Source organism: Hyla sarda, chromosome 1 (genome assembly GCF_029499605.1).
Source record: "Hyla sarda isolate aHylSar1 chromosome 1, aHylSar1.hap1, whole genome shotgun sequence".
In the NCBI taxonomy this organism is placed as follows: domain Eukaryota; kingdom Metazoa; phylum Chordata; class Amphibia; order Anura; family Hylidae; genus Hyla; species Hyla sarda.
The window spans coordinates 241,252,012-241,275,894 of record NC_079189.1 but is presented as its reverse complement, the minus strand read 5'-3'; the positions used below and the strand labels follow the sequence as shown (position 1 = coordinate 241,275,894).

Genomic DNA, 23,883 nt, shown 5'->3' with positions numbered 1-23,883 from the left:
GTCGCGCAAAAAACAAGCCCTTATACGGGTCTGTAGATGGATATATAAGAGTTATGGATTTTAGAAGGCGAGGAGGAAAAAACAAAAACGCTAAAATAAAATTAATGGTCCTTAAGGTTAAAATGGGCTTGATCCTTAAAGGGTAGCTTCCACCATCCCTTTTTTTCCCCCGCTCTGTTTCTGCCTATTTCCCATCTATCCCTAACCCCCTCCCTGCCTTTAATTATTATTTTTTTTTTTTTACTATATAAAAAAATGCAGTTTGTCTGCCTGGTATTGTGCTCACTACCAGGCAGACTTCCTCAGCAGGCACCACGTCACTGATGCCTGCTGGGGCCGACACTTCCGCCCTTAGTTCATCTACACAGGGTGCCTCCAGCTGTTTCACCACTACAACTCCCAGCTTGCCCTGACATCTATTGGCTGTCATGGCATGCTGGGAGTTGTAGCGGGGAAAAAACTGGAGGCACCCTGTGTTAAAAACAATACATGGCCGCGGCACAACCCGGCCCAGCCGGCATCAGTCTGAATTCAGGTGTGACGTCACGCCAGCTTGCAGCCGGCCACTAGGAGGGTGACCCCCAGTGGCCGGTTTTCAAATGTAAAAACCACACTGTTAATAAGAAAAAAAATATATATATTAAACTATATTAGAGATATATGTTGTAGTACAAAAGTACTAAAACATATCAAAAATTAAAGTTGGTGACAGTGCCCATTTAAGGGGCACTCCACTGGAAAATATTTATATTTTTTTATTTTATTTTTTTTAAATAAACTGGTGTCAGAAAGTTAAAAACAATTGTAAATTACTACTATTAAAAATTCTTAATCCTTCCAGTACTTATCAGTTGCTGTATGCACAGGAAGTTCAGTTCTTTTTGAATTTCCTTTCTGTTTGATAACAGGGCTCTCTGACACCTCTGTCCATTTTAGGAACTGTCCAGAGTAGGAGCAAATCCCCATAGAAAACCTCTCCTGCTCTGGACAGTTCCTGACATGGACAGAGAGCACTGGTCAGACAGAAAGGGAATTCAAAAAGAAAAAAAACTTCATGTGGATGATACAGCAGCTGATAATTACTGGAAGGATTAAGATTTTTTTTAATACAAGTAATTTACAAATCTGTTTAACTTTCTGGCACCAGTTGATTTTAAGAAAAAAAAATTCCAGTGGAGTACCCCTTTTAAGGGGTTAGTATGTATAATACACATTATGGCTACAATTTACACAGTTTTCTGATATAACATCATTTATCTCAGAAAACTTTGTAAATTGTAGCCTTAATGTGTATTATGCATACTAACCCCTTAAAGGGGTACTCCACTGGAATTTTTTTTTGTGAAAGTGGTGAGTGGCGCAAAATGGTGCTTGTGCAGAAATTTGAAGCTTATATAACCCCCTCCCCCACAATTCCCTCAAGCTACTTTTATAGTACAATAGCTTCTGTTACTGCCTCCAGTCCAGTTAGACCATTTCATAGAAGAGGACACGTACCTTTCTTATGCCTCTATTGGAAGACAAGCTTTATTTATAAGAATGTGCCACATTGTTTGAGGGATTAATTTGCCAGGGTGTATGAGTGCCAGCAATGAGTCGTGTCGGAGGCAGCAGAATCAGATGCAGCTTGCATGTCAGCATGAGCCAGTGTGCTTGCTGCTTCTCGGTTACACTTGCTTAAAGGAAACAGAGGGGGAGGGATGAGAAAAACTCCGATTTCTGGTTGTGATGCAGAATCACGTGGGGCTTGCATACCTTGACTAGTCAACTTGTTGTTTTTTTGTATCTTCTCATTTGAGTCTCTGTTGCTGCCGTGGTCCGCTAATAAATAGACAAAGGGAGGGCAATGAATATTTATTGTAACAGTATGCCGGGGAAAGTCTCTGCTGTGAGTAACCTGTGTTTCCCAGAGATCAGACGTTGTTTCTGTTTCCCTTGTATAGTATTGCTGCAGCACGGCGCTGATCCCAGCATTCGGAACACCGATGGCAAATCAGCCCTGGACCTGGCTGATCCTTCAGCAAAAGCTGTCCTTACTGGTAAGAAACACCATCCTAAACCAATGTGTAGTATCTTTTGTCTTGTGTGTTCTTTCTTTCCAAACAATATATTCAATTTCTATCCTGTATTCTTAATACTCCAAGCTGTTTTATTCTCTTATACTGCACTTCTTTTCTGAGCATGATTTTGTGTGACAAGTCTCAAATCCAGCATCAGTTCTTAACCCCTTGTTAAGTCGTTGATTTTATCACTTAATACATTTACTAATAAAATACATAAATTACCTTGAGGTTAAGTGACAAAGTGGGAAAACATCAGCTGCAATTATTTTTATTTCCCATATTGAAGGTAAATCCACTTATATTGAGCTGTATCTTATTGACAGACACATTGCATTGCCATTCCTTCCCTTATAATCACCACCTATGGGATTAATACTTTGTTTCTTTTTTATTTTATTTTATTTTTTTTCTTCTTCTTATGACTGTATTCTGCCTCTTTATTTCTACTTCCCAGGTGTGTAATAGAATGTGTTGGCTTCTCTTTATCTGTGCTTTTGTGTTGGTCTTGTTAGTGTATTTCTGGCCTGTGCTATCCAGCATCAGTTCTACTGGGGAATGCAATGAGCAGAACCGTTTTCCTGTCCTAAGCAATTTATCACCAAGGATATCAAAAGCATATTAGAAAGTGAGCAAAGCATTCATGAAACACTGCATGGCCTGGAGGAGAAGACAAATGTATTTTTGCAAGTACACTGTCTAGTAACACACTGCATTTGATTGTTTAGGATACTAGAATTTGGTGGTTCATATGCTTCTTGGTGCTATAGGCTGTGATAAATAGCAGCAATTGTGCTGCCACCTACAGTGCTTATTGTGGCAGGCTAGAAGCACTTCTCTTTATCAGGCTATAGTCAAGTTATATTTTATGGCTACACAGGAAAACTGAGTGGTGACTGCACGACTAGTCCTAAGCAGGCCTGAGGAAAATACACTTGTCGTTTTACAGTTTGGTTGTGATTCATGCTTCTTACCAGATTAATGGTGATGCCTAAACAAACCATAAGAATGACTGCCAATAATGTTTTTCTGGCTATATATAGATAGTGTGTGTGTGTGTGTATGTACATATGTGTGTATGAGTGTATAGATAGAGAGATATAGATATAGAGATAGAGATATATATATATAATATATATATATATTATATATATATATTATATATATATATCTCTATCTCTATATCTGTATCTCTCTATCTATACACACATACACACATATGTACATACACACACACACACACACAGACAAAGAATAAGTCAGCCAGCACTTTAGTTGATACCAAACTATTATATGGACCTGGCCTACAGGTGCACGCTACTAGGCTAAATATACAGCAACAGAAGAATGCAGCAGCACACTGCCAGCACAAGGATATAGGTGAAACATGAACATGCAGTTAAAACATGGAGAGCTATACAGCTATGGTGTGACGGTCCCAAGCTATTTGACCGCCGGCGGAGACAAATTTGCGAGCTAAGTGCCTCACTATCTCATAGTTTCACAGTTGCATCTATTACACCATAGCTGTATAGCTCTCCATGTTTTAACTGCATGTTCATGTTTCACCTATATCCATGTGCTGGCAGTGTGCTGCTGCATTCTTCTGTTGCTGTATGTGTGTGTGTGTGTGTGTGTATATATGTATATATATATATATATATATATATATATATATATATATATATATATAATTTTATTTATTTTTTATTCAAAGATTGTAAATTTAACATGCTATTATATCAATGATAAAATATTAAACCCTAAAAAAAAGAAGCAGCGTTATATGCCAGAAAGTATGCCCAATACTTTTCCTACCAAAACCCTAACTTGCCAAACACAGGATAGCTACCCTTTCGCATCTTTCCTTGTCTTTGCCCTATGTAGTAATTTGTGATGTCAAACTGCACATATTATACATTAATTATTTAGATACACATTAACAGTAAATAAAATATTAACGTAATAATGGATTGATCAATCCCTCCTTGAAAATGTTGGCGTCATGCATTACATGCAGATGTTGATTCTAATGATCTAAATGCCATTGTGGATCTGATGTTCCATTTATGCTGGTGTAAATAACAATCCTCGGCTTTCTCTGCTCACTTTGAGAACAGGTTTTCAGGTTTTTTTTCCCTCTCTTTAATGTATGGCACGGGTATCTTTCTTGTAACATAACTCGATTTTAAGTAGCTTGCTTTCAATTACTGTCAGGAAAGCAATTGATTTCGGCTCCCAAGCGCCCATACGATTGATGGAGTTGGTTTGAAAAGCTGCATTGTTGACAAGTAAGCAATTAACTGTGGGTAGTCTGTAACGCTGCACAAAAGATTGGCACTCACCTTCATTGCGTGCAATGATTATCTGCTTTAGATAATGGGTAACTGGCGGCCATGTTTGATAGGTGCCAACTACAGGATCTTGTGGATCGTTGCGGTAAAAATAATCCTGCTATAGTCTTTGACAGTGTAAAGTTAAACAAAACTGTTAATCTAAGAAATGGGAGCTCCGAATTAACAAATGTAATGAATTTTTAACCCATATTTTTAAAATGGTTTGTATATCTCTACTGACTACATAAACAGACTAGTAAATGATTACATGTGAAAAAAGCTTCCCTGTGTATAGGGAGATCTTCTTAAAGGGATATTCCCATTTCAAAAGTCCTACTTAACCTTGTCTGTCAAAATACACATTTTTGCAGATAGTTATTTTTGTCACCTTTCTTTGTTGAAAGCTTGTTGACTATTTTACAGACAGTAGTCAGGTCAGTGGGGCAGGGGTGTTGCAGGAGCCCTGGCTGCCACCTTATCTGCGTGGTTACATTACTAGTAACAGCTGTCTTAGCTCTGTTAATATCTGACCAGGAAGCCGCACTGAGCCTGCCACAGGACAGACAAGGTAAAAAGGCAATTGAGAATAACCCTTCAATGCATTACCATTTTTTTTTTTTTTTTTTTTTTTTATCCAGCATGTAACTGCTTACACTCATTAGTCCTTTCTGATGCCTAAGGGTACGTTCACACGAGCAGATTTTCGCAGCGTATTTCGCTGCGGATCCGCCACTGAAGGACCCTCTGTATTCTGCCTTCACATGTGCCTGCTTGTAGCGGCAATACGCCGCTACGAGCAGACAGTGTGTTGTGCGAGTCGCTGCGTGCATTCGCAGTATACTCGCACATTGCGGCAGCTCTCGGCCTGGCTCATTGAGCCGTATTGCCGCTCCGAGCTGGCACATGTGAAGGCAGAATACAGAATTCAGTGGCGGATCCGCAGCGTAAAGTACGCTGTGGATCCGCTCGTGTAAACGTACCCTAAGGCTGAGTTTCCGCTTGTTTTTTTTTTTTCTGGCAGTTTTTTGAAAACTGCCATTGCAGTTTTTGAGCCAAAGTCAGAAGTGGGTCCATAAGGCTAAGTCTCCACTTGTTTTTTTTTTTTTTTGCAAAATGCAAAGAAAAACGCCAATTCTGCCGCATGGTGTTTTTTTGGTCAAAAAACGCTGCGGCCAGATGTTAGCTGTAAATCAATGAGAAATCGCAAATTTCATATTCCACTTTGCGTTTTTTCACTTTGGCGTTTTTTTAATCCTTTTGGCGTTTTTCACTTTTTCTGTGTTTTTTTCCGCTCTTTGGCGTTTTGAAAAAAATGCTGTAGTTCCCTCAAACCAGTGTTTTTTTTTGTCAAAATCGTGACGTTTTGCTCCAATAGAAGTCTAGGGGAGTGAGAAAACGCCAAAAAAAACGATATGTGGATTTTAACTTTGGCGTTTTTGCAGGCGGTTTTAAATCTTTTTTTTGGACTTTAGCGATCCAAAAAAGTGATGTAGATAGCTGTTTTTAATAAAATTTCGTAGGGTACCATTAAATTTTTTTCCCCCAAAAAATATACAGTAGTGAAGGAAAAAATTGTATCTAATGAAATGTATATTATTGAAAAAAAAAAAAAACTATTACTTTTTAAACAGGGATCAATTTATGTGTGCGGGGAAATAAAAATGTAGCCGACAATTATAAAAATGTATTGTGTGTGTGTGTGTTTTTAACTTTTTTGCTTTATTTTTTTTAGTTAGTACCACTACTCCCAGCATGGAACACACTGTTCCATGATGGGAGTAGTACTACCTGTACTAATAGACAGATCGCCCGCTGCGATCTTTCTGTATAATATATAGATGCGGCGGCTGCTCTATTGTGGTCCCCTGCCCTGACGTATATACACTTATTCATTTTTCCCACAGAGCTGTGATTGGCCAGATGGTTCCAGCCAATCACAGCTCTCTGTGAGAAATAGGAACATGTGTGTGTATATATACGGCGGTGCAGGGGACCATAGGCATCTATACATTATACATGAGGATCACAGCGGCTGTCAGAAGTGATACCCGCTGTGAACTTTCCATAACTGCAGGTAATACTACTCCCAACATGGAGCACACTCTGCCTCATGCTGGGAGCTGTAGTAACTGAATTAATAGACAGATCGAAGCGGGTCTCAGAAGTTACACTTGCTGCGATCTGTCTATTAATACAGGTACTACAGCTCCTAGCATGGAGCAGAGTGTGCTCCATGTTGGCAGTAGTAGTGCCTGCTTAAGGACACATCACAGTGGATGTCACTACTGACACCCTCTGTGATCGTCCTGTGTATAGCAGAGATGGAGCGACTGTATACATCGCTCACATCCCTGCTCTACACTATACTCCGGGCCGGCCACGCATTCATTCATCTTTTCCTCAGAACTGTGATTGGCTGGATGGTTTCAGCCAATCACAGCTTTGGGTGGGGAATATGAATTTCTGTTGACATCAGTGGCCGGAGTAGTGCAGAGAGGCGAGTATAGGCGGGTATAGACCCGCTCGCTTCTCTGCTATATTATGGATGATCGCATTGGGTGTCAGGACTGACACCCGGGGCGATATGTCTATAGTACAGGTACTATCACTCCCTGGGAGTAGTAGTACTACATAAAAAATGTTAAAAATTTATTTAAAAAAAAGTGAAACACACACTTTATTAAAAAATAATAAAAATTGGGTTATAACATATATACATTGCGTTTAATAAAAAAAAATTCCATCACTGCTGCATCCTTTTTTTTTTTTGGTACCCAAGAAATTTTGGGTACCAAAAAAAAACCCGCCAAGGTGCAATTTCCACACAAATGAATAAAACGCCAGAAAAACCGCAAGAAAAAACGCATGATGATGTCACTTGCACTGGCGATTTTTCAGGCGTTTTTTTAATCCCTAAAAACGCAGTGCAAAAAACCAAGTGGAGACTTAGCCTAAGGGAGGAGAAGTGTAAGGGCTGGTTCACATCATGTTTTATCGTGTACGGGAGCACATACGGCAGGGGAGAGATAAAACCTTGCGCTCGCGTATGCCTTTCTATGCGCTCCCGTATGTAATTCATTTCAACGAGCCGGCCGGAGTGAAACGTTCGGTCGGCTCATTTTTGCGCTGTATGCGCTTTTTCCCCGGACCTAAAACTGTGGTTAACCACGGTTTTAGGTCCGGTTGTAAAAGTGCATACGGCGCAAAAATGAGCTGACCGAACGTTTCACTCCGGCCGGCTCGTTGAAATGAATTACATACGGGAGCGCATAGAAAGGCATACGCGAGCGCAAGGTTTTAGCTCTCCCCTGCCGTATGCGCTCCCATATGGGAGAAAACGTGATGTGATCCCAGCCTTAGTCCTTCCTTCATATGTCCTATTCCTTATGGATACACTTTTGGCTTAGGCTGGTTTTTTCAAGGTTTTTTCAAGATTTATCAAAACCTGTCCAGAGGGAAAGTTGCTGAGTTGCCTATAGCAACCAATCGGATTGCTTCTTTCATTTTTAACAAGGCCTCTGAATAATGAAAGAAGCAATCTGCAACTTTTCTTCTAGACAGGTTTTGATAAACTTGCCCAATGTAACTGTAAACACACCTGCAGACCACCATTGTTTTTAAAAACCTACTGTAAGATTTCTTAGACCTCACAGAGGCTTTTTTTGCTAGTGCAGATTGGTTATTTAAAATTTTAACAGACTAAACAATAGTTAATTTTCTAATAACAAATATTTCTAAGATTTTTGTTTGGTGTTTTTTGGTGTTTGGTGTTTATTTCTATACTTAAAAAAAAAAAAAAAAAAAAAAATTTATTGTAAAAATGATTGCCCAGTATAGGTCTGTTATTTTCACTGCAGCTTAGGCCATGTATTAAAAAGAAAAATTGTGCCTGGGCAACCCATTTAAATCTTTAAAAAGATTTAAAGTTTTTGTTCTGGCTACTTTGACTTATCTTTTTCAGCAGTGTTCTCCTTATGACTAAATTACAGTGAAACGTGACACCAGTAGATAGATAAGATGGATCCTGGCCAATCACAATAAGTGATCAGAGCTCAGCCTTCTACCCTCTCTACAAAATCCCCTTCTGCGCATGTCAGAGATCACGCCTAGTAAAGTCTCACATACAAGTTAGTGTGGTCCCCTCCAGTCTATTGTGCCTGTGTTCATAGGGTTTGTAAAGCGTTTGTAAAAATCAGAAAATGGAAAAAGATTGCATAATAAAAACAAACAAAATTGTTTCAGTATCTGACTTTAATCAGTTAAAAAAGTGATACGTTCTCTTTAACTGTAGCACTCTACCAACAAATCCAGTGTAAAAGAACATTGGAACAAATGTCAGTAGCAACAAACCAGACTTAAGCTTTCATATTTCAGAGGCCTTTTTCCAAAAAGAAAGATTCAATTTGGTAGCTATTAGGGCTGCACGATATATCGCAAAAGCAATTGAATCGCGATTTTTGCTTTTTGCGATAAAGCGATACGCGCCCCCTGTCCCCCCCCCCCCCCCCCCTGTTCACCCCCCCGGGGAAAACATGTGATTATCTGCTCGGGCCGGCTCCCGTGGCGGGGCCAGCCAGAGCAGATAAAAACAAATGTCAATACCCGTATTTATCAGCGTATGACATGCACCCCTGCCTGCGTGTTATATGCCGATGAATCTTCTGGTCACTGATTTAAAACGGCCGCAGTAGCGGCTGCTTGTGAAGTATTAGCAGCCCGGCCGCGGCCACTTTAAATCAGTGACCAGCGGCGGCTCCTCCCCGCTGTGCTTTTACTTTTCCCTACCTCCCTCATCATTCCCCCTTTCCCCCCTGCCTTTTATTTATATAATTTATTTTTATCTTTTTTCTTCCTTACCTGGCTGCGCTTCGGCAGGCCAGGTCAGACGGCGGATCTTGCGGGCTATGTGGTCATGAAGCAGATGAATGACGTCCTCTCCTGGCTCCCCTGCGTGGCATCAGTGACATCACTTTTCATTTCTTGCAGCCGCCGCGAGTCGGAGTTCGGAGTGCGGCGACTGCAGGAAATGAAAAGTGACGTCACTGATGCCGCGCAGAGAAGCCGGCAGAGGACGTCACTCAACTGTTTCACTCACCACACAGCCCGCAAGACCCGCCACCTGACCTGGCCTGCCGAAGCGCAGCCAAGTAAGGAAAATAAAAAATATATATATATATATATATAAAGCGGGGGGGGGGGGGGGAGGGGGGGAGGTAGGGAAAATAAAATAAAAATATATAAAAAGCAGGGGGAAAAGGGCAATAATGAAGCATGGGGTGGGAATGATGAGGCATGGGAAGAATGGCATAGGAGGAACATGATGCCTCCAGTGACACGGGGAAACGATGGGGGGGGGGGGGGGGCGATGAGAGGGGTAAATGTGGCGTAGGGACTGATAAAAGGGAAGGAATGATGTGACACTGGAGGGGACGGGACCAAACTGAGGTGCAGAAGAAATCAAAGTTGGGGGGATGATGTGGCATTTAGTCCATGTAATTTATACTACATTTTATTTTTTACTTAAATTTCCCTGTTAAAATGGGTGTGTGTGTCATACACCGATAAATACAGTACTAAAAGTCAGTGTTTCCCAGCCAGGAGGCCTCCAGTTGTTGCAAAACTACAATTCTGTAGTTTGCAAAAAGGCTGTCCGGGCATGCTGGGAGTAGTAGTTTCACAACAGCTGGAGGCACCCTGATAGAAAAACACTGAGCTAAGTAAAAGGGCGCAGGGAGAAAAATAAAAAAAAACTTCTGCTCACCTACTCCCGGTCCCTGCAGATGCCAATCCCCTCCGTGCGGTCCGGGGTGTCCTCTCTTCACCATTCAACTAGTAGGACCTTTCCCTTATGAGCCAATCACTGGCCGCAGTGGTGTCACGTGTCAAGCCAGTGATTGGCTGATGGGGGGAGGGGGGGGAAAGGGTCTCTTTCGCCCCTCTTCCACCCGGGAAACCTAGTTTATTGCTGCAGTACAAGAATGTGACAAGGAGAAGGAGAATATGACAGGAGGGAAGAATGTGACAAGGGGGAGGAGAATGTGACGGGGGGGGCATAAAATGGGTAGGTAGGTGTGAAATGGAGATAATTGGGATTTCACTTTTTTTTTTTATCGCATCGCATATCGAAATCGCAATTTTTAGGCCCAAAATCGCAATTGCACATTTTCCCTATATCGTGCAGCCCTAGTAGCTATAGACAACTACTCCATTGTTCCTCTATACATACATACATACATTGAGGCTGAATATAAAAAAAAAAACTAAAAATTAAACATTAAAAATAATCAAGTAACCTCTCAAGTCAAGAGTATATGAATCTAGAAAGCGTTGTTTATATATCTTATTAGAGAAAAATCTTTTTTCAATTTTTTTTTTCAGACTTCATCCTTATATAGTCCCTGTACTGTACAGTTGCCAAAAATATGTAGGAGACAGACTATGAACTTAAGGCATCAGGTTACATGTTGCCCTTAGACGTGTATGGAGAGAGTCCTTTTTAGTGCATGATTCAGAACTTGTGCTGTTAAGTACTGCTTTAGTATGTCATGCTGCTGCTGTTTTGGAGGATGTACTATAGACATACAGAGGAGCAGGATCCACCCTTCTGTGTTTGAGAGATATTATAGCAGCAAGTCTGTAGCCACTGGCTTAGGAAAACTGAAAATGCTAGAGTATATAGGAGAACAAACTAATAAAAATCCGCTGTGGATTTGAGGTTGAAAAATCCGCAATTGCGGATAGGAAACTGAATTTTACAAGACTATTCTTATCTATTTATGAGTACCTTGTAAAACCCACAACACAGCAGTTCTGCAGCTTCAAATCTGCAGCGCATCCGGTTTGTGTCAATATACCCTATCGATAGAAATATTGGGACACACACCTCAGATGTGTTTTATTCAGGTTCACATTCAGGTGTTTAGATCCAGTATACACCAATGCAGTCTGCCTCTTACAAACAATTGTAAAATGAATGGGGTATTCTAAATAGCTAACTGAATTCCAGTGTGGTCCTGTAATAGGATGTTTTTTCCCTCCTAAATATTCCATGATCAACTGTGAGTATTGTTACTGAAAAGTTAAACCATTTAGGAACCACAGCATTTTTGACTCATTACTGACACAAAGTCCTTTACACTATGGTCTTTCTTAGATGTTTGCTGTCCTTCTGATTTGTCTGGCCTTGTGTTAGGCCTAAACAATAGCACAGCCCTCTTAGGTCCGCACATAAACGTCCAAACACACCAATACACATCTTGGTACAGAAAGATATTTTCCTAATGAGGCGTGAAGCATAATTTTTTTGTCCTTTTAGTATATATGTTTAATCTTGTCATTGTGATTTTGCCACTGTTTCTTTCTTTGTTCTTGGGTATGTTCACACGTACAGGATCTGCTGCAGATTTGAAGCGGTGTTATGGCTCGTTCACATATGTGCATTTGATTGCGAACTCTGTGCTTCCTTCAAACTCTCAACGGGAAATATGCAGCAGGTTCATAATCAAATGCGCCTGTGTAAATGAGCCCATAAACTTTTATTTTGTATTGATTTAACAGGAAATCTCCTGCAGAAAGTCTGCAGCATCAAATCAGCAGAAGATCTTCTATGTGTGAATGTACCCTAAACATAAGAATCCGTGTATGACAGTGTTATAAAACATGTAATTGACAAGTTACCAGAATGCAGAATGACTGACTATTGAAAAAAATGAAGAAATTGTTGGGCAGTTCTCATAAATCAGCCAGAAAGTGCTAAATTGCTGGAAATTGACAGAGAGGAAATGATGAACTGAACCTTGTGAAGCATAGAAGAAACAGCCAATAACCTCTTGCAGATACAAGATTGCACAGATTTTTATTTATTTATTTTTTTAATCCCAGGAGAACAGCACATCCAAATCTAGACAAAGTAGAGGCATGAAATGGTGCAAGCAGGTGTAGGAATCCTGGTCACAGATTCACAGTTGAAGGGGTACTCCGGTGAAAACCTTTTTTTCTTTTAAATCAACTGGTGGCAGAAAGTTAAACATATTTGTAAATTACTTCTATTAAAAAATCTTAATTCTTCCTGTGCTTATTAGCTGCTGAATACTACAGAGGAAATTCTTTTCTTTTTGGAATGCTCTCTGATGACATCACGATCACAGTGCTCTCTGCTGACGTTATTATAATAATAATAACGCTTTATTTATTGTTGTCCTCAGTGGGATTTGAACCCAAGTCCACAGCACTGCAAGGCAGCAGTGCTAACCACTGAGCCACCATGCTGCCCTTAGCATACATCTGCTATGCACGGTTGCTAAAATGGACAGAGATGTCAGCAGAGAGCACTATGCTCGTGATGTCATCAGTGTTCCAAAAAGACAGGAATTTCCTCTGTAGCATTTAGCAGCTAATAAGTACTGGAAAGATTAAGATTTTTTAATAGAAGTAATTTACAAATATGTTTAACTTTCTGCCCCCAGTTGATTTAAAAGAAAAAAGGTTTTCACCGGAGTACCCCTTTAACGGCGCAGGACGTATATTTACGTCCTGTTCCGGCTCCCGCGATATGAAGCGATCCCGCATCATATCGCGACGGTGCGGTATTAACCCTTTAGAAGCAGCGGTCAAAGCTGACCGCCGCTTCTAAAGTGAAACTGAAAGTGACCCGGCTGCTCAGTCGGGCTGTTCGGGACCGCCGCGGTGAAATCGCGGCGTCCCGAACAGCTGATCGGACACCGGGAGGGCCCTTACCTGCCTCCCCGGTGTCCGATCGGCGAATGACTGCTCCGTGCCTGAGATCCAGGCAGGAGCAGTCAAGCGCCGATAATGCTGATCACAGGCGTGTTAATACACGCCAGTGATCAGCATAGGAGATCAGTGTGTGCAGTGTTATAGGTCCCTATGGGACCTATAACACTGCAAAAAAAATGTAAAAAAAAGTGTTTATAAAGGTCATTTAACCCCTTCCCTAATAAAAGTTTGAATCACCCCCCTTTTCCCATAAAAAAAATAAGTGTAAAAAAAATAAAAAATAAACATATGTGGTATCGCCGCGTGCATAAATGTCCGAACTATAAAAATATATAATTAATTAAGCCGTACGGTCAATGGCGTATGCGCAAAAAAATTCCAAAGAAATACCAAAAAAGCGTATTTTGGTCACTTTTTATACCATTAAAAAATGAATAAAAAGTCCGATCAAAACAAAAATCATACCGATAAAAACTTCAGATCATGGCGCAAAAAATGAGTCCTCATACCGCCCTGTACGTGGAAAAATAAAAAAGTTATAGGGGTCAGAAGATGACATTTTTAAACGTATAAATTTTCCTGCATGTAGTTATGATTTTTTCCAGAAGTGCGACAAAATCAAACCTATATAAGTAGGGTATCATTTTAACCGTATGGACCTACAGAATAATAAGGTGTAATTTTTACCGAAATATGCACTGCGTAGAAACAGAAGCCCCCAAAAGTTACAAAATGGCGTTTTTTTTTCCGATTTTGTCGCACAATGATTTTTTTTCCCGTTTCGCCGTGCATTTTTGGGTAAAATGACTAATGTCACTGCAAAGTAGAATTGGCGACGCAAAAAATAAGCCATAATATGGATTTTTAGGTGGAAAATTGAAAGGGTTATGATTTTTAAAAGGTAAGGAGGAAAAAACGAAAGTGGAAAAACCCTGAGTCCTTAAGGGGTTAAGAAAGACAAGGACACTGCTTAACTCCAGCGTATCTTGCAAAAGAAGTTGTTTTTTATTCCACCATTTTTAGACTAACCTGCCTATAACTCTACTTTTTTTGCAAGATACGCTGATAATATAATTCATATCATTTTCTGTCTTTGCACACGATTACTTTTCGCATTTTATTTGTTGTCAAGTCATGTTATGTGCCAACTGAACTACCACCTGGCCAACTGTCTAATGGTGCCGATGCTGCTATACCACTCAACAGAGAATACCTGGCCACCGTTATTTATCAAAGTAAGCGGTGTATGCCTTCTACACTCTGCTGGTTGAGAGCATGGGTCATTGTCTGGAATATTTGTTAGTGGCAGGAGCGCACATCACCGTAGACATATGGAGCAGACATGCTATCCCCGTGACATCGAGGTGGCCAAGGCCTAGTAGATAACTCATGGCTGTGCTGGTCTAGTTCCTACACCAGACACTTTTCTACATGTTACTCAATGAATACTCCCTCTCCTGCCTTTCATATTTGGAAGCTGAAGCACTGCCATGCTGAAGAGCCTGGGAAGAGAAGCCATGCAGTGGGTCAGTTCCAGTTCTGCATTGAGCATCACACTGGATGACTTCCTACTAACAACTGATGGACATTGTCATCAGCAGTAATAACCGGTACATCAGGGCTGCTCTGTATTGGAAGAATATGACACATGCTCCCTGCATTGAATACATCATAAATTTGGCCTTGTCCAGTAGAATGTGTTAGCATTTCAACTATTCTTACGCAACTTAGAACGCCCTCTTGTCGCACTTGATCTGTGAACTTTTATGCTGGACTGTTTGTAGGAGCAGCCTAAATTGGTCAACAATTACATCATGCAACAGACCATCACAGCAGAGAAAATGTTTCTTTCAGCTCAGGGAGGGAAAGCTCATCAGGGTCGCTTGTTGTCTATTCAGACCTTTTAAAAGGGGACCTGTCATAAGATTTTACCATGTATAACTTGTGGCAACACGTTATTACCATATATATCTTCTGCCACACCATCCCTGGGAGATGTTCCTACCTGCAGGGGTAGGAAGGAAATGAAGTTAGAAAGTGTCACCTCCCGACCCCGTATGTATTCCCCTAGTTCCATCTTTTCTGGCTGTAATCACTCCCCCTCAGCATGATTGACAGCCGGTTCAACTGCTCAGCTCCCTAAGCAGGCGCAGAGCAACCACACAGGCTGTGCCTAGACTGTCAATCCCACAAAGGGGGCATGATTACAGCCACAGAAGACATAACTAGGCGAGTATAGCTCTCTGCCTAGGGGACTACCTACTGGGTCAGTGGGGGACACCTTCTAACTTAATATCCTCACCATCCCTGAGGCATGAGTGTCTACCGGGGATGGTGAGAGAGAAGATTTTACCATATATAGCATGTTGCCACACATTATATATAGTAAAATCTCAGGAGTGGTTCCCTTTAAAGGTTTGTTAGTAGGGAAAACAGCTGTGTCAGCAATATCATACCACTGATCTTTGTTAGAGCAAATCCTATCACTGATGCAGCAAGGAATGCAGGAAGAACAGCTTCCACATCTTGATTGCCTTTCTGGGAATGGAAGATGTCAAATGTAGGAATAAGTAGAGGAGTAGTAGGAAGGAGAGTAGCAGTTAGGACTTAGAATAAGAGGAGTTGGAAGTGGAAGGAGACATAAAGTTTTCACAACCACACGAGGACAAGGCTGGCGCTTATTTTGACACTCATGATTGTGACAAGATGATGATGATCATGCTGGACATCACCATATGGGTGGGAGGAACAAACCAACTGGGTCCTCAGGCATTCTGGCCTGCTTATGTGCTGACAAGTGTTTAGATAGCGACAAACAAATGACTGTCAAAAAGCATGGCTATCCAACAAAGTAGGGAATTCTTTTTACTCCTTCTGAAAGGAAGGCAAAATGAGTGTTTTACCAGTCTACACTCTATACCCAGCTAGCTGCTAAATGGAAGCCTGTTATCTGCATGTGTATCCTGGAGGCACCTCTCTGCTTATAAGAAACACAGGGGCATGATCTCCAGTTAAAAAGGCTCCGTGGCTGCCAGAAAGAGGGCATGTTCCTAACATTTTCTAAAAATTCAAACATATTAATGTTTCCACAGAGAATGTGGTGGATTTGAGCTCTGGAAAACGAGACCGCTCAGAGCATGTGTAAAAAGAGCAATATGTAGGAAAACTGCAAAATGTGGAAAAATACCTGTCGGGGAAGAAAACTACACTCTTAGTAAATCAGGGCCACTGTGTCTAAATTTACCTTCAGGTAAATCAAATGTATTTAAGGTGCATCAGTGATAGATAGCATTTGCACCTGATGGGCTTATTTAAATGGCTCAACAAAGACTTGGTCCCAAACTAAAGCTAATTGGTAATTGCATATCCATCAAAACCTATGGTCCCTACCAAATAAAGTGCACATTCTTCGCGTTGGCGCACTACCTGTAATGGAACAAGATCTTCTGCCACACATTCAATAACATTGGGGATCGTGTACCTAGTGTTGATTGCCAATACACTTCTCTGTCCAATAGTCTTCTGTGTACATCGCCTCCTTGTGGGCAGGGGAAATCGTTCAGTAGCATAAACTCAAAAACAAACAAACATGTGCAGCAAAATCCTATTCATTCTGAAAATTCAGTGACTCTCCAGACCGGTTTCTGAAAGACAAACTTATGTCACTAAGGTGCTCAAGTGCACGGACCGTCAACTTGCTGGCGATACACCTGACATTTTTTTTTGTTTTTTTACTGCACTCTACACACTCGACCTAAACAACATTGTCCGAATTGCAACTGACATATCAGACAATCTGCACGCTGCATCAAATTGGAAGAATCTTCTAAAGATGAAGCACAATAAAGCCCATAAACAGCTTGCTGAAGTCAAGCAGAAAATGAATATGGGCACAACAACATTAAACACTGTTATACAGGCTGTGGACTTGCTACTATACACTGAAACAAAGTGTCAGTTCTTCAGCGATATCACACAAAAAGATATATATTTAGAAACATGTAAGTAGAGTACTCTTTTATGTTATGTATTGTCAGAAATATGTGTAAATATAGTTAAAAATGTCAGTTTAATGGTATTTGAACAAATAAAGATGTTAAGATTTATATTCCTCTTATGGTATGTTCAAACTACGGAATATCTGTATGCGGAAAATCACTGAGATTTGGCTGCACGAACCTAAGCATTGGTGTGAAATGGGTCTTTCTTTTAAGCTATTGACAGTGCAGAATTTCAGTGGAAATTGATCTGCGGAAATTTTTTTACATTTTCCCTTTGTTTAAAGGAAAAATGACACCACATTTTCACTGCACCTCCACTGCTAAAACATCTAGGGAAATCTTTGGCTATATTAATGTGCTAACAGTTCCTTGGTGCACGAGGGAAGGTCGCCTGGACCACTCCCATATCTTCCTGTAGCCCTACGGGACTCCCAAGCCACGTCTCAGCAGCACCTCTATGTGATAGTCATAGTCCCACTGAGACACATTGCATTTGTGAGATCTTGAATTGGCCTCAGCTCCAAGTCACTACTGAGAGGCGGCTCAGGGATCAGACAGGGCTACAGGAGATGGGTCTAGGCGATCACCCCCAGACCTGTCTCCTGATAGCCGGTTCACTGGAACTAAACTCAATAACGAGGTTATAGTACAGGTGAAATGGATAAAATTACTTACCTGGATCGGTGCCACCATTTCAGAGATACAGGGTGTATTTGACTTTGTTGCTAATATGTTAATGGATTTCTTTTGTGCAATGGAGATGGGACCCAGCATCCTTGCCTCAATCCCCTCTGCTCCAATATGCCCGCCCACCCCATAAATATTCACAGACCCTTCACCCAAGTGTGAGGTAGGTGGGCATATTAGAGCAGAGGGGACTTGGACGTAAATTCTCTCCCCTCCCCCTTGACATTTCCAGAAATGGCCAAGACAGACTCCTTTTGTGTGAAATGTCCTTTCACGACTACATGGATTTAATATTCTTCGGTAGGTTATTATTTTTAGCTGCTTTGTTTCTTTTTATAATTTTCCTACTTTGAATAGTCAGAATTTTATTCTTTCATATTTTTTTTTAACTTCTTTTCTTGATATTATATTGACAGTTTACAAATTGATCCACAGTTTTCAACTTTTTTCCCCATGTGTTATCCCTACAAATTTGTCTCTGGGGTAAACATGTCTAATTCGAGTTTCCCAAATCTTAGTGTTATAGAAAAAAAATTCCTGTCTGATATGGATGTGCAAAATCTTCACAAATCTATTCACAGGTAAAGCCACAGATATCAACTTTGTACAAATTTTTTTACCATTGCACATCTCTATTAACCCATTTCTTAATGGAGACAAATACTCATTACAGTTTTACACTGAAATAGGTCTGAAATCAGCATACCGTGAAATTATCTTTTCTTGACGCAAGGTAACATAACCTTGCCTCAAGCAAAATTATGGTGACAAATCTTTATTTAATGACAGCTACAGGCTATATGCAGACTGGTGTTTTAGGTCAGGTTCCAGATGTCCTATTATTTAAATAAGACTGCACTAACTTTCATTCATCTCATATTTTGAACCTTCAGCTATTTGTACTTTTTTTTTTTTTTTTTCATTTTCTTTTGGTAAAACACAATTGCTTATATGGGCACTATCGGATACAAAAACTTTTATAGGTTGTACATCTTGGCAAAACATTAATCTTTATAATGTACTTCATAAGATAATTTTATTTCATTTTTTTTTATTTTTATATATAATTCATGGCTTATAAAATCATGGCTTAGTCCAATCTGAAGCCCAGGCATGGACAAAGTCCAATAAGTGTGAGCTAGTACTCCTGTGCTCTCTCCTGTCTGAAAGCACTCCTCTGTGCTCTCTCCTGTCTGATAGGACTCCTCTGTGCTCTCTCCTGTCTCAGAGCACTCCTCTGTGCTCTCTCCTGTCTGATAGCACTGCTCTGTGCTCTCTCCTGTCCGATAGCACTCCTCTGTGCTCTCTTGTCTGATAGCACTCCTCTGTGCTCTCTTGTCTGATAGCACTCCTCTGTGCTCTCTCCTGTCTGATAGTACTCCTCTGTGCTCTCTCCTGTCTGATGGCATTCCTCTGGGCGCTCCCCTGTCTGAGAGCACTCCTCTGGGTGCTCTCCTGTCTGAGAGCACTCCTCTGGGCGCTCTCCTGTCTGATGGCATTCCTCTGGGCGCTCTCCTGTCTGATGGCACTCCTCTGGGCGCTTTCCTGTCCTATCACAGAGGATTGCTAGCCCACCCTCACTTACTGGACTTTGTCCATGCCTGTGCTTCAGCTTGGACAAAGCCATGATTTTATAAGCCATGCTTTCTATTAAAAGGAAATAACATTTTCTTATGAAGTATATTAGAAAGGTTAAAGTTTTTTCAAGATGTACAACATATAAAAAAGTTCTATCTGACAGTGCCCATTTAAGGGGGTTGTCCTGTTTAAATTATAAAAAAAAAAAAAAAAAATAGCTCCAGCACCTATACTGTTATTCACCCCAATCCATCTGTTTACTTACCCTGATGTTCATAACACAGCCTCAGTGACTGACCTCCATAACAGGCTGCAGTGTGTTGGGAATGCTGTCAGGAGAGCTCGAACAGCGCATCATCAGGATAAGTAAACAGAGGGACCTAGGCAGAATGGGGTTTTGGGGTTGGAGCAGGTGGAGTAAGTAAATATGTTATATATCTTATTTACTGTATTTTTTATTAAATTAGAGAACCCCTTTAATTATTGCTTGGCAATTTTCTTGCATATGTTACCTATTTTCAAAGCTTCTGAGTGATTTAGACACCCTTGACTGACTGGTACCTGCTTTCCTTGGTCACCCTTAGTTTACTGTGTGTTTCTTTGCACCTCTGGTAAAAAGGGACTGCTTGTGTAGGAAACCTGTCACCAAGTATTAATGTCTCTAGTACCTGTTATCTTTTCATGCTTGAATTGCCAGGCTTTACTACAAGTGATCTATTTTTAGTCATGTAGAGGGACAGGTAAAACTATATTTTATTTTGGGGAAAGTTTTGTGGGGAATCTAAGGAAAGCTGCCCAATTTATTTTTTTCCTTCTTGCCCAACCCTTTGTTACACCTTTTGAATACAGTTTGGACTTGCTGTGAATATGCATACCATGTAAAGGTCTACTGTTGCTTGATTACGTGCTACTCTTAGCCATTACATATGCCTGCATGCCGCTCTTTTACGTTATTATAAGGTAGAGATGGCTGGATTCAGAGGCATGCAAAGAAGAGGCAGGCAATCTTTGGTTCCATGCATATCCCTGTATGAGCTGTTACTTTTAGATCATAGTTATGAATGACCTTTAAATTAGGCTGCATATAGCGCACAAATCATTCATAAAAAGCCAACTCATGTAAAAATAAATTCTTGTAATTGTTTAAAAAAAAAATAAAAAAAAAATACACTTCATTCCAAGCCCACACTGTGGCATTGAACATACTATGCGACACTTCACCTATTTTTACATAGGTGTCATATGCTAAGGTATCAAAGAAGACCTGTTTTCAATTTAGTTATTTTGGAACATCTTCTTTGTTCTCATTCCTCCTGTAAGACTGTTCTCACAGGTTGTGTTACTGCAACGCAGTACTGCCGTATATTTTGCCATGAATGACTGAAATCTTTAAAAAAAAGCATGCAAACACTGCTAAATGTGTTAGACTGGGTTGACACTACGTTTGTAGTGTACGGGAACTGGATACGGCTGGGAGAGCGAAAACCGTGCGCTCCCATATTCCGACTGGATTCGACCCAAACCCCATTCATTTCAATGAGCCGACCAGAGTCAAACACAGACTAAGGTTTTCTGACTGGACCTAAAACTGTGGGATACCATGGTTATTAGGTCTGGTTAGAGAACTGTATACGGGGCAAAAATGAGCCGACCGGAGTCGGCGTTTGATTCTGGTCGGCTCATTGATATGCATTACATTTGAGCCGGGTCCGGCTGGGATACTGGAGCACCCAGTTTTCGCTTCCCCCAGCCGTATTTTGTTCCCGTACACTACAAACATAGTGAGAACCGGCTCTTACTGAATTGACAACAAGCCATTATTTTTCACCTTAATAGGATATGCACCTTCATACTTTAAGGCTGGGTTCATCGGGGTAAAAAATGTGCGGAATGTCAGTGCTAGAAACAGGTGTGGACATTCTGCACATTTTACTAACCAGTGGGCGCTACAATTGCACGGAAATTCTGTCATGTGAACAGTGCCGCAGAGTCCCATGGATCTTTGCGGCGGAAAAATTTACGCAATACCCTAACACTTTTCTCCCAGTACTGATTGGAAAGGGTCATTGTGTATGTACACACCCTTTGATTCGGGGAAATAGTAATTGACAGTCAAGTAAGACTTTTCTGGAAAAATAAGAGTAATGACAACACACAAATTATTGAGGAATACTAGTATTTGCTTTACCAGACATGCAGGAGACCTGATGTTTCCTCTTTATCACATTCATAATGTTCGATATACAATAATCAGTCTTGGTTACAATTTTTGTGTTATACTAGAACCAACTACTCTTAATCCTTGGACAAAGAAAAAATTTAATGGGAGCTCTACATAAAACGGAATCCTAAACTGAGGATTCTGTTATACACATTACCCTATGTGCCCAGGCAAAAGAGAAAAAATTGGGATTAAAAAACAGTCCTGCTAGGTTAAGGATATGAAAATGAAAGAAAAGAGGGGAAATATGTTCAATATATTAGATTACAATTTATTTAAAATATACTAAGATGTCTTCTGCAGGGCCCTTGCATCAGATATAAGTTAAAAATAAAGTAATAAAAAAAAAGTGCTAAAAATAATATGGAGACTTAAAATCTTCTGGTTTTGCCAAAGATGGGGTGCAAATGTGAATTGGCTAGACGTGTTTCGGGGAGCCACGTCCCATTTTGAAATAGCTAGTAATGGTACCATTACTAGCTATTGAAAAACGGGACTTGGCTACCAGAAAACTCCTCTAGCCAATTCACATATGCACTTGCACCCCATCTTTGGCAAAACAGGAGGATTCACATCACTCTAATCTCCACCGCAAAATAGAGAAGCAGAGCTCGTGCTCCACAGACTTCATCTATTCCGCTGACCAGCCAACACTGAAGCGCATCCCGAGGAGACTTGCCCAATACCGATAAGAGGCACCTGGTGCCAACCCCTACCCCACTTGGAACCTATATCACATTATCCCTGTGCTGCTAGGTTAAAGTGGGAGAGCATCAGGGGGACTACAGCGCTGCATAGCACATCTGCCTGGCATGTTTACCTAATCCCTATCCCACTCAAAGACACAACTGCACATAGCCCTGTGCTTTGGGGTAGAGTGGGACGGAAATAGGGGTACTGCAGCGCTGCTGAGTGCACATGCCGGCACCCACTAACTTTACCTTCGGCTCCTAACATGGCATGGCGCCACCCAAGCCATCACATTGGATTAACACTGTATCACTGTATAACATCATAGTGCAGAGAAAATAATCATTCTATTACTGTATCGGTACAATACACTAATATCAAGTGGAGGGTCTCTAAGCCCTCCCAGTAAGACTGTATGCCAAATGGGGAATTAATTTCTGCAAGCAATTTTCACAAGTCTGCATATTATCATTCTTATTTTAAGAACACCTTTTTTATTTTTAACTTTTATGTCTGAATCAAGGGCCCTGCAGAAGACATCTTAGTATATTTTAAATACGGTACATTGTAATTTAATCTTAGACATATTTCCCCTTGTCTTTTCTTTCTTTTCTTCCATTTTAATTTTCATATCCTTAACCTAGCAGGACTGTTTTTTTAATCCGAAACTTTTCTATACTCTTAATCCTTTACTTAAAAAAAAAATTCTGTACCTGGATAATTTTCAGGAAGCTAAAAAAGAAAGATGGATGTAAAACTCTAAATTGTTGTCTGTGCCATAGTGATACAAATATAGCAAAACAGACAGCTCCTTTTTAATGCAAAGAAAAAATATTTTTAAAGTGCCTTCTTGTACATAAAACAAAAAAGAAAACCCATCATATTTGATATCGCCATGTTCGGAACCTGGAATTTTATCATTCATTATAGCTTTATTCTGTGGGTCAATACGATTATAGAGATACTTTTTTTTTTTTTTTCATTGCTATTATAGAAACATGAAAAATAATAGTGTCACCACACCAATGAGCCTATGTTAGGGCTTATTTTTTATGGGAAAACTTGTATTTTTCATTGGTACAGTTTTGGAATGCTTAGTCAGAGATTGCAGGTGCAGGGTTAATCCTGGATGTAGGCAGCACTCTTCACATGCAGCAGTCTCACCTGAAGCATGGGAGTAAGGACGGGACTAGCACTCCTCTGTGCTCGCTCCTCTCCGGTCTATCAGACTGCAGCATGAAAACAGAGAGGAGGGGTTTACAGAGTAACCTGCATCTGTTGCTCTCTATAAGACCCCACACAACACAACAGACTCGGGGAGCAAGTGAATGCATGGTGACTGAGGGTAGGCTCATTTCTTGCTTTGTACACAACCCTTCCCGAGCAGTGGATGTCAAAATGACTGAGCAGCAGAAAGGAGGGATTTGTACACTATATACAGAAGCTAGAAACACATAAAAATGACATGTAAAGCATCTGCATGACCTAGTGAGTAATATATATATATATATATATATATATATATATATATATATATATAGGCATTATTTTTTTTTCTGTCATGACAGGTACGC

The 23,883-nt window shown here is 40.5% G+C and overlaps 1 protein-coding gene across 2 annotated transcripts in view; it reads left to right on the top strand.

Annotated features, from left to right (window-relative positions):
• Positions 1-23,883, top strand: part of TNKS (tankyrase) — a 239,391-nt gene that overhangs the window by 45,570 nt on the left and 169,938 nt on the right. For both annotated transcript variants that reach the window (XM_056569535.1, XM_056569527.1), the window contains exon 3: positions 1,944-2,039. In XM_056569535.1, coding sequence (XP_056425510.1) covers positions 1,944-2,039 — 96 coding nt within the window. The remainder of the gene's footprint in view (positions 1-1,943; positions 2,040-23,883) is intronic.